This window comes from Lipophrys pholis (genome assembly GCF_963383615.2).
Source record: "Lipophrys pholis genome assembly, chromosome: 5".
Taxonomy (NCBI): domain Eukaryota; kingdom Metazoa; phylum Chordata; class Actinopteri; order Blenniiformes; family Blenniidae; genus Lipophrys; species Lipophrys pholis.
The window spans coordinates 16,052,023-16,063,903 of record NC_137628.1 but is presented as its reverse complement, the minus strand read 5'-3'; the positions used below and the strand labels follow the sequence as shown (position 1 = coordinate 16,063,903).

Here is an 11,881-nt window from a genome sequence, read left to right as displayed (position 1 = left end):
TGTCGCTTTATGGCCACGCCGATATTCTTCTCAAATGTTACTCAGCATGCCCAATATAATCTCTTTTCCAATCGAAGGGACAGACATAAATTGTGAATCTGGATCAGTAGGATCAGTAAGATTAAGCTGCATGAACAAAGAAAGTCTTAGGGTGCATTCACAATTTCATTTGATCTGGACCAGAGTTCTCTTCATGGACCCCTGGAAGACGTCAGTCTCGGTTCTCATGCAAGCGGATTTCCAGCGGGCGGCGTGAGAGGACGTGAACGTGACATAGAGTGCAATGCATTCTGGGTAGTAAACAAACTAAGCTAATCAGGAGAACCAAACGCAGGAAGAAAAAGTTGGAAAATATCTCTCAGGCAGACGTGGTGTAGTGAGGAAGAAGTAGAGCGAAAACACATATTGATATCTGGTCTGAAGACTATATATTGCAGCTATTTGTGGCTACCCATTAGCCACGAGCTAATTGGTCTAACCACCACCCTGGGGACTTCCGCTTTCGGTCCGGACCAATGAATGAGCAGTGTGTCTTCTTTACTTCCTCTCTGGTCAGTGTTTGTTTCAGGCGACAGCGCCCCCAAACGAGCCGCTGTTGAAACTGCATGACATATTCTGGGCAGTTTGATCCGGTCTCAAAACACAAACCAACCAGATGTAACTTGTAAACGAAACACTGTTAACCACCAAGCTAGTATGGAAAGCTAGCCGTGACAGCAGGAGACGGTCAGTAATGGGTTTTGTAAGATGGATTATGGCTGTATAGACTGCAATGAAAGTTGTAATGAGGTAGATAGCTGATATCGCTTCTATCAAATAACTTCCGGCAATGTTTCTTGCTACCTGAAATAGTAGAATAGAATAGAGTACTTTATTGTCACACTGTTTAAACAGTTAAAAACAGTATTAGCAGCAGTGAAATGCGACAGCAGCATCTTCATGAATACACAAGAGTGAAATACAAAAGAGTGTGTGTGTGTGTGTGTGTGTGTGTGTGTGTGTGTGTGTGTGTGTGTGTGTGTGTGTGTGTGTGTGTGTGTGTGTGTGTGTGTGTGTGTGTGTGTGTGTGTGTGTGTGTGTGTGTGTGTGTGTGTGTGTGTGTGTGTGTGTGTGTGTGTGTGTATATAAGGCTAGTCTTGACAAATAGATACACAAACAAGTGTTGTGGTTGCATTTTGTCGCTGAGATTTTACTTTCCGAATTGTTTAATACAATCTTTAATATAATTTGTGTCATTATTCTTCAAGCCTCTGTTGAGCATGATTGCTTCAGTGTGTGATTGTGTGAGTGTCATTGCTGCACTTTTATTTCACATTGATTTTTATTTATTTTTTATTATTATGGATGTTTATTACTTTATTGTAGTATGAGTGGTATTTGTTGTCCATGCAGCAGTCTCTTATGTCCAGGACACCAAACCACCAATAAACACACCTTCACCTTGACCCTGACCTTGAGCTTGACACTGCTTCACTGCTGATGCTCAATGCCAGGAGTCTCAGACACCTGGCCTCCAGAATGACATTGCATGGTGCCAAGAGTATAAAGACAGGGAGCTGATTTTACTAATTTATTCAACAGAGATCACATTGTTTTGTAGAGTAGCAGACATTACTCAACACGGAGACCGAAGCCGAGAAGATGCAGTGAGGGCGCAGAGAGAAAGTATGAGACACACTTGGCAGACCTTTTTTTGTTTGTTTGTTTCTGGGAGAGGAGTTTTTCACCAATATTCAGCAATAAAAATGGCATAATGATATTGCTGTTTTTTTCCTTTCAAAACTTTCAACGTAGACACCAGTGCTCTTCACTGTGTTTAAGTTTATCCTGTCTATGGTGTGAAAATAGAGAGGTGAGAAAACTCTCCAATACAATGAAACCACAAATACCGAACCAGAATTAAATCATTATTATGCTGCTCAATAGTCTCCAGATGAAGAAATGTGCTACTGTAGCTGCTGATTCCAGAGCCACAAGCACAGAACACCAAATTGATCATTTCATCACTTTTCACTCATGGTGGTCTATTTTAACAAACGAGTAGTCATGGGCAACAACTTGGTTCTACATTATTTCGATCCATTGGTCAAACTTGAAGAAACTGCTATTGAATAATTTCTAGTCTCAATAATATATTTACCTCATATATCTTTCACATAAAATGGTTTTACTTGTCATACTTAATACTGTGGCAATTTGTGTCAACATACCATAGAGGTCAGTCTTTATTTGAATATCTTGTTATTTGTGTGTCTTTTACAACTGTTCATCTTGTGATTTAGCCATGACTGATAACCTATTTTAAATAGATTCTTCACCAAAGTCAGATTTCCTTATTTTTTGGGCTATATTTATTCAACACTGGCTTTGGTAAGCAGTTGAAACTAATGAGGTAAACCTCAAGGCAGTGTGAATGCACTTTATTATAATTTGTCAAGAAGATCTGTGTTGTGTAAATGAAGCATATTCACAGTACTGAAGTATGTTCATATCAGTTCTACAACTATTACCAAAGTAATGCCACAAAAGTTGCCAACTGCTAAATGAGCCAAGAGTTTAATCATTTAATGTATCTTGTTTCCTATTGGATATTCCCTTTGTCTACTTGTCAGAGTAACATGAACTGTGACTATGTAAATGATCCACACATATACATTAAATGCATTTAGATCATTTCAGATTGTACATTTTTCCTGAAAACAGCATTATTTAGGAAATAATGATGAAAATAGTAATAATGAACAATCTGAGTTTTAGTGTTTGAGGTTAATTTGTGACTACAAAATTGTACATGGGTGTGACTGTAAAAAATACTTCAAAGTTTGGGTTGAGGTGTAGTGGGAGAAAAAAAAACATTATATATAAATGTTTTACAATAACTTCACTACGTTTCTCAATTAGTTACCATTTACTTGTATGAAATGCATAATACAATTACAATTACTGATTTATTCACTTTTATTATACTTTTCTCATATAAGTGAACCATTAGCTTTATCCAGATCCGTAGTCTGAAGTGCATTTACTATTTCAATAAACAAATCCATCCTGAACATTTTCTGACAGAAACAGAAACAGTGAGGGTGTGCCTACTATATTGTAATGAAGTGGCTTCCTCAAATAAAGAGAGCGATCTTCTGTTGTTCGTTTATTTGTACTTTATCTCAGTTTATGTTAATATGTTACATTAGCTTAGCTATCAACAAAGTGATATGCCTTCCAGTAAGGCAGGCCTGATAAAGAGACAATTAGGAATATGAAAAATTACATTTTCTCAATTCACAAGTTACTTTACATCTGTAAAGGGTGGAGCGGGGGGATGTTTGGTTTTTGCTAACCAGTCAAAATACATGCAAAATCAAACATTTAAGAGCATTGACACTGCAATAACACCATTACAGAATCAACAGCAGCAGTGGGCAGTGTCAGATTGACTTTCAGGGTAATAACCATGGAAATACATACATTTTTCTTCTTTTTTGCTTCTGTTTTTTGTGCAGAAGTTAAGGGAGAAGTAGGAACACACCATCTGGTCCGTGAAAGCAAGAATTGGAAAGACGCTCAGACTTACTGTAGAAAACATTTCACCGATCTCTCTTATGTGAATGACCAGAATGATACTGAGAAGATCCTAAAAGCTGCAGGGGGCTTTAAGTTTTGGTTGGCATGGATCGGCCTTCAACAAGATCCTGCAAATGCCACTTGCTGGAAATGGTCAGGAGAGGAATACGTTACACACACAAACTGGGCCAAAGGAGAGCCAAATAATTACAAGCTTAGAGCGACCAAAGGATGGATCTACTTCAATGGGAAATGGTATGATTATTTTGAAAACATTACCCTGCCTTTTTACTGCATCAAGATATCTGTGATGAAGGATGAGAAGAAGACTTGGGAGGATGCTATGGAGCATTGCAGAGAGAAGCAAAGTGATCTGATCAGCATCGTCTCTGGAACCGAGCGCCTTCTCGCCCAAACTGTGATGCGGCGCAATCAGCTGACTGAACCTGTGTGGATCGGCCTGCGTTTGCTCGCTGACCAGTGGCTGTGGGTGGACGGCAAGTCTATGGTGTACGAAGCGTGGAACGAAAAAGGAAACGATCAGCAGTGTCCAGTGTGGAGACGCTGCGGAGCTCTAACATCGACGGGACTGTGGGGCCACTATGACTGTGTGGAGAAACGTTACTTCCTCTGCACCTGACAGATTCTGGCAAGCAGGCTCAAAATGTATGGCTTCTTTTTAGCAACAGAATGTTGCAACACCTAAACACAATGTTTTGTGAATAGAAAATATAGGACAATTAATTTTCCTTTTTCAATCTCTCCACTGTTACATCGTTGTCTGTCCCTTATTTGCTGTGCAAGGCTTTCATGACACTTAGGCATTGACGACTTTGTCTTGTAACTGACTCTGAATATTATAATGCTTTTGAGGAGTGTCGGTGATTGTCTAATTGATATTTTAGTTATGTTGCTTCAGGATAAAGTACCATAATAACGTGTGTGAACTCTGACATATGACAGTTGCTATCTAAAATATAATTTTCTTATCCTTGTTTGTTCTTGGTGTTGATGTTATTTCACAAGTAAATCTATTTCAACCTAAAAATGAATAACTACTCTATTGTGGTGTTAAAGCAATATATTTTTCTCTTATTTGGTGAATAAGACATGTTTCTGAGTGCTTTTACTTCTCATTGGATATTTATTAATTGTCTAGATTAAATAAAACATACAAATTGTGACAAAGGAAGAGTCATTTCAGACATTGTCATGAGAGCGACGAAAGGGTCCAGCACGGTAGTATGGCTTTATTCTCCAAAAACCTCCAGGTCATATAAACTCAATGTTGCTCAGTAAAACACACGGTAAGACACACTACATGTATTTGGAGAAAATTTAAATGACTTCCATTCCAATGGCAGCTAATGCATTCAATAGTGATTGATCTAAGACTGTTATCTGGTCACATCGATTTCATTTAACAAATTAAAACAAGGTGTCTTGATGGGTCATGACAATACACTATTCTTTTGGCTGGATTTGGAGCGTACGCCCACACACACACACAGACACACACACACACACATACACACTGAGGGGTAACAACAGTAATTCACAAGCCAGACCAGATTTTAACACTTAAGATATTGAAAGCATCAGCTGAACAATAATACAGACACAAGCACAGCAACAAACAAAACGTAGTTATTCCAAGTCTCGCGGTCTGCTAGTCGAGAAGCTCTTCAGTTATTTTCAAATAATGATATCACACCCCAAAAAATAAAGTCTGGCTGTCAGTTTTACCAGCATTCTGTAACAACTTCTCTGAATAAGATGAAAACAATTTGCATATATGGACAGTGGAGTAAAATACTTGTTGACGACAAAGTATTTTACAATTCAAATATGAGTGAATTAGGACAACGTTGACGGTCAAAACCATTGCAAATAAGAAGCAAATTTGTGAAGATTTGTTTCTCAAGGGCAAAATAAATAAACTTCTTCTAATTTTAAAAAGAATATAGAAATCTTGGGTCCAATGGAAAATTTAATGTTTCCTCTGAAAAGTGAACAGATTAAAGCGACATGTGTGACTGCCTATTTCATATTCTGGCAAGTTTTGAAGGTTGTTTGAATTTGCTTAAGAAATGATTAAAAACACACAACAAAGATTGGGCAAGAGATAATAAAATAACTAAATTCCTCCTTTATTCACCCTCACAGATACTGAAGAGGTCTGATGACAAAGATGACCATGGGCCAAGTGGAAATCAGGAAATCAGGAAAATATAAGACTTTAGATTTAGAAAGTGGATATTAGTCAACATAGCAAGTTGTTTGAATTTGTTCTTAGTTGTTATCCTTGAGGTAATCTTTTTTTCTTCTTCACTTCTTTTCACTCTGCATCAACCTTGCAGGCGCACCAGCCGTTGGTGTGTGTGTGTGTAAGCGATCAGCAATTCACCTGATCCAGTTATGGGTTATGGTTTCATAGTTTCTGTTTTATATTTATGTTCATGCTACATTTATGTTTTATGTATTCATGTTTCACGTTGTGGCTGGTTGTGCTCCCCTGAAACTCTCATCTCGTTTCATGTGTGTCTGCCATCGCCCTTGTGCCATTCCCTGTGCTCTTTCTCCCTGTATGTTATGCACTGCATCTCATTATTTTCTAATCCCAATTAAAGAAGACAAAAAACAGACAGTTCATGCACAAGCTACTTTTCCAAGTAAATAAACTATCTACAAAAAGTAGGAAAATTAGTGTTTAGTGGACGCGTTCTTTGTTGTCATGATGCTTGCTTTTTTGACAGTAATAATCACCTATAAATACCACCCAATAAAATGTTTTATTTCTCTCCTAAATGCTGTCACATATATAAAGGTCCTGCCTTTATGGGTTGAAAATAGTGTACCATGTTTGGCTAAGAAGAAGTGATAGAACAAAATAAATGGCTTTCCTAACCTTTTTTGGCTTTTTTGTTTATTTCAGTAATTTCATTACTTTGTGAAGAAGTAGCTCGTGTCGAGAAGAATTTTCTGTGACTTATCCAATACTGAAGAGAAGACACATGTCCTGTAAATTATATGCATTTTATGGTATAATGGGTTGACGTAGCTTTTTAGCTTAGCTTGGCCTATGTCCGCTGTCACAGTTCTTTTCCCAAGCACCTCCATGTGTCCTTCTTTGCAAACCTCAAATGTCATCTGATGGACATAATTTGCTCCCATTAGAATTACTGCAGCCCTTAAAGTTGGCATTAGATCTAACCACTGGACGTACAAATAGGATCAGTTTGCCCTGTGTGGAGCATAAGTATTGAAATGAAGACAGCTGATAACTACCATTTACCAAGCTTCAAATCAGGGGGCTGCCCCCATTGATCTCAGATGTGGGGAATTATATCGAACCTCACATGAAACTGAAAGCTGCAGGGACTGGAAAGTCTTTCTCACACTGTGTCTCGTTCCTCTCAAGTGTCAACATCCAGCCATTGTTTTGAGATGAACACACATTCATGCTAAAACCGTGGTATTGTATTTGTAGGAGCCTCCAGAAATGTAGAGGTTTATATACTGTAGCTGTAGTGCACCTGGAAAGTATTCACAGTGCTTAAATTTTTCCACATTTTATATTACAGCTTTAGTCCAAAATTCATTGAATTCATTGTTTCTCCTTACAGTCATACTCACAATACCCCATAATGTCAATGTCAAAGAAAGTTTTAATACAACATCAGCAAAATTATTAGAAATACAAAACTATGAAAACCCATGTATATTGAGTAATCACAGCCTTTGCCACTACTTTGTTGATTCAGCCGGTGCAGCAATCACAGCCTTTTTCAATATCAGCTTGGCACACCTATCTTTTGCATGCATCACTGTGATAAGCGGTGCTTAGTTTCCTCAAAACGTGGCATTCATGCTAAAGAGTTTAATCTCTATGTTGTCAGATCAAAGAATTTGGTTTCTCGTGGTCTGTGAGTCCTTCAGGTGCATTTTGGCAAACTCCAGAGGTGTTGCCATGTGATTTTTACAAAGCAGTGGCTTCTTTCTAGCCACTCTACCATACAGGCCTGATAGGTGGATCGCTGCAGAGATGGTGATCCTTCGAGGAGGTTCTCCTCTCTCCACAGAGAAACGCTGGAGCTCTGACAGAATGACCATCGGGTTACTGGTCACCTCTCTAACTAAGGTCACTTAAATGGCCAGGTAGCTCTCAGAAGAGTCCTGCTGGCTCCAAACTACTTCAATTGACACATGATGGAAGCCACTGTGCGACATAAACATTTCTCGGTCATCTCACGATGGGAATGTTGCAGGTTCAATTCCCATGTTCACCTATACCCACCACTCAACCACAAATTGCTCCCAATGGATTTACTAGGCACCTTGCATGGCAGCTGCCTCCATTGGTGTGTGAATGGGTGAATGGAACCAACAATGTAAAACATATTGGGGCTGCTCAAGCAGTTGAAAAGCGCTATTTAAGTGAAATTCGTCTCCAGACAATTCCTTTGACTTTCGGTTGCAGCCCAGAAAACAAGTTTTTGTGAGAATCAGATTCTGGTTCATATGTTTGATTTTGATGCGTCTCATCTCTCCAATGCCATTGACTTCACGCTTGGTTTGCGCTCTGACGTGCTCTGTCAACTCTAGAAATTTAGAAGAAACGTGTGTGCCTTTCCAACTCATGTCCAATCTATTCAATAGACCACAGGTGGACTCAAGTTCAGCTGTTGAAACATCTCAAGGATGGTCAGTAGAAACAGGAAGCACCTCTGCTCAATTTTGACCTTGAATTCTTACGTTTCTATTTTCACTAAAGTTGCAAACATTTCAAACAAATCTCTTTCTGGGGTGTTTTTGTGAAGAATTTCCAGGGGGAAAAAATTATTCAAACCATTTTGGAATAAGGCTGTAACAAAACTAAATGTGAAAAGAGCAATACATTGTGAATACTTGCCAGATGCACTTCTATTACCCTAATTTCAGTGATTACACAGAGGTGATTACCTAAATGCTTTACCTGAAGGGTTAGATGCACTTAGATGCAGCAACAAGAACAATGTTTGGGTCAGGGATTACTCTTTCTGAACATGATTTATTCCTGGCGGTTTTTGTGAAGAAATCCCAATGAAAAGAATACATGGAGTGTAAAACTGTTGAGTATGTTTTGTCAAAACATCCCATTTCAGTTAATAAATGTGTTTGCGGATATTATCCAGACAAATTAAAAATAAATTTCTTGTGAAGAAATGTTCTAAATCGTCTTTCCTGAGCTCACTTTAAACATTGTCGGTATATTATTGAGTACTGCTGTGTATCATTTAGAAAGAAAAGCCACTAAATATGACTGAAAAGAGTTATTGGGATTTTGTTTAAAAATGGTAGTCACCAGCAGCATTGTTTTTGTATTGAGTGCTCATGTTCAAATAGTTGTTTACAATTTTTCATAAATGTTCTCATTATAAACATAAATACATCAGTCGGTTGCACTAACATGGATTAAGAGATGTTTGTTAACTGTGCTGCTTGTAATATTATGTGGTAGTTGTAGACAACTACAAAAGCATAGAGTAGCACCAGTGACCAAATACTTGCCCTGTCAAGAGTTAATGAAGGCACATCTAAGGATTGTTGGGTCCAACCATTCACCTTCCAATATTTGCAATGTCAATGGCACTAAATCCTCTCATTTGCCAGTTAAATGTATTAGTTGAGAAATCTATTGCACCTGCAGTGACCCCGGGGTTAATCACTTGGTTCATGTTAGTGTAACTAACCTTCCACAATATATGCATTTATACTGATTAAACAAGTATAAGATCTGAATGTGTAAACAAGGTTTAAGTGAGTAAAACCAAAAGGCTGCACTGTATCCTCGATAAATATTAAGGTCTCGGGATTTCTTCCTCGGCAAGTTGCTCAAGGTGACCGTGTGTGTAGGGAGGATTATTTTCTATCTTCGTTTTGAATTGAATGTCCTCCTTCTCTTTCATAGATACATTCATAGTTTTATGAGCTCTCATGAGCACAATTATTGTTAATTCAAAGCAAGAACTGAATCAATTTACTATGGTCTTTACTAGGGTTTTTTCAACTCTTTTATAGTGAAGGTGTGTTTCTGTAAAGTGTGCAAGAGATCTGCATGTGACTGTGAAAGGCTTTTTAAAGACAGAAGCATGGATGTTGTTTTTCGAGGACATTTCCTCAGACAGTGGACAACAACCCTGAATCAAATAAACGGGTCGTTATCAAGTTTCTGCAGAGCTGGATGAAAATCCGTTGATGGGAATCAGCTGTGTTGGAGCAGAAACGCCTTAAGTTTGTGTTCATTCCTGTGGTGCAGTTTCCTAGAACAGGAAAACTCCCTCTAGTCCAGCCTGCCTTGTAGCCACACTTGTGACATTATTCAAACTGAATGGCTGACGTGTAGTCTGTGACACAACCTCCACAACGCTGGTTGCAAGGTAAAATGCAATCTGATGCATACTAGATTACTTAAGAGCAGCAGCCAATGATTTCACATTTGTGCCATTACAGTCTGTTACAATGACAGAGTGCATGCTGAAGTTCATCATGTTTGGTGTAACTGGAAACCCATTTTTCAAGATAATGATCAAGGTCTGGAATCACAGTTTCCTGGAGGAAACTCGATATTGCAGAGCAAGCAGAATTGGTTGTTTTTTTTAGGTTTGATATGCTAATACACCCAATCATGTTCCTCATCCATCACAGGGATAACATGCACCTATGGCTAATCTAAATTCACCAATTAGCCCTACAAGCTTGCACAGTGGGAGGAAGTTCGAAAAGCAAGAGAAAATCCACGTAGACACAGTGAGCACATGCACATTTGTTGCCCCACCAGACATGAGATTCAAAGTGTTTCAGATGTTTGTTTGTTTTTTGAGTAGTAACTGTGGAAGCCACTGCTGCAATGTGGCACTTTTAAATGAACTTTTCTGTCATTATTACAGGAAGTATTCATGTTTGGCTCCAAATAAAGATGACAAAGTAAAACTACCTTCAATCATTTCTTCTTACTGCAGCATCTCTTCTTGACAGGGAACAGCTGCTCATCATCCATCAAAGGCTCCAGGAACCTGCAGCTTCCAGATGAAATTTTTTTTTAAAAAGGCAATGCCATTATGTTGGACTGTTGTCATTTTAAAACTGTTTCACAGAACAAGAAAACATTAAAGTGTTTCTGATGCTCTCCGGCTGATCCCAGTTATCTACTTTCTCATTTCCAGCCCCCCTATTAAGCAGTTCGTGCTCTAATTCAACAGTTTCTGTAATCAATCTTTTTAAATGTTAAAAGAAATGTATTTCCATCAATGTTATTATGCTCTTTAATTTGCGCTGTCCACTGTCAAAGCGCAACACGCTGAATCTGATTTCACCTGAACTGCTGCTTCCTTCATCTGTTGAATCATACCAGACAGTGTAATGCCAGACAAAATGCTCAATAACCCTGATTGTCAAATAGCCTCTTCAGATTTTCACTTCATTTCCTCCGTAATTGAAATCTGATGAGCTTCAAGCTCCTGAAACACTATCACGGCACCATAATGTCTTCAGTTAACTCCAGTCAACCATGTATAGTCCTTTCGTTCTTTTCCTCGTGGACATAAAAATTATGCAGTGAGTCTGTCAGGCGAGAAGCTCCGAGGAACGAGAGAATTCTTTGGGAATTCCCAACTGCAACTGTGAAGGAAGCAGATGGGATCAGGGTAAGGAAGCAGAGAGGCGTCATTTATCTTCATAACAACCTCATTCCAGCAGGGTCGGAGCAAGCCAAGGAGGGGGGATGGAGAGGAGAGGGAAATGAAGGGTGGAGGAAAGAAACAGGGTAGAGATGTGTGTTATCCATAAATGTTGCCGACATGAGATATCTGAGTTAGTCTGTCTATCCTGATGGCTTCTGATCGGCTTGTGGTGCAGCTCATGTCCATATTCTCCACTGGAATGAGGAAAGAGGGATGAGTGCTTGTGAAGAATGGTGAGAAGGAAATTATGGATGGGGAAGTAGAGAAGGTAGGATGTTGCAGAAGAGACTGGGTTGCATGACCAGGGACAGCTGGAGAGGGAGGAGAGGCAGCTAGAACATGGCTGAGAGGGAAAGAATGAATCCAGCATAAAATAAGAATAACATAAAAAAAATAATAATAATACAATGTAGACAGATATACAAACAGGAATGTCTGGTGCCATGCCAGTAAACTTTGTAAAGCCGCCTTCAGAGACAGCAGCTTTGCAGGTATTTGATAAACACTCAAATCAAATGTGTGAGACAACAAACTCTACTGTACTTCTTCACACAGTCCAAAAACATGCATGTGAGGTCAGTTGGTGATGCTATATAGCC

At 38.9% G+C, this 11,881-nt stretch overlaps 1 protein-coding gene across 1 annotated transcript; it reads left to right on the top strand.

Annotated features, from left to right (window-relative positions):
• Nucleotides 1–3,871: 3,871 nt before the first annotated feature.
• LOC308109814 (snaclec 5-like) lies at nt 3,872–4,201 on the top strand (the record flags this gene model as incomplete). Its single annotated transcript, XM_080463620.1, has 1 exon — nt 3,872–4,201. One exon carries the CDS (start codon nt 3,872–3,874, stop codon nt 4,199–4,201), a length of 330 nt encoding a protein of 109 aa, XP_080319746.1.
• Nucleotides 4,202–11,881: the final 7,680 nt, after the last annotated feature.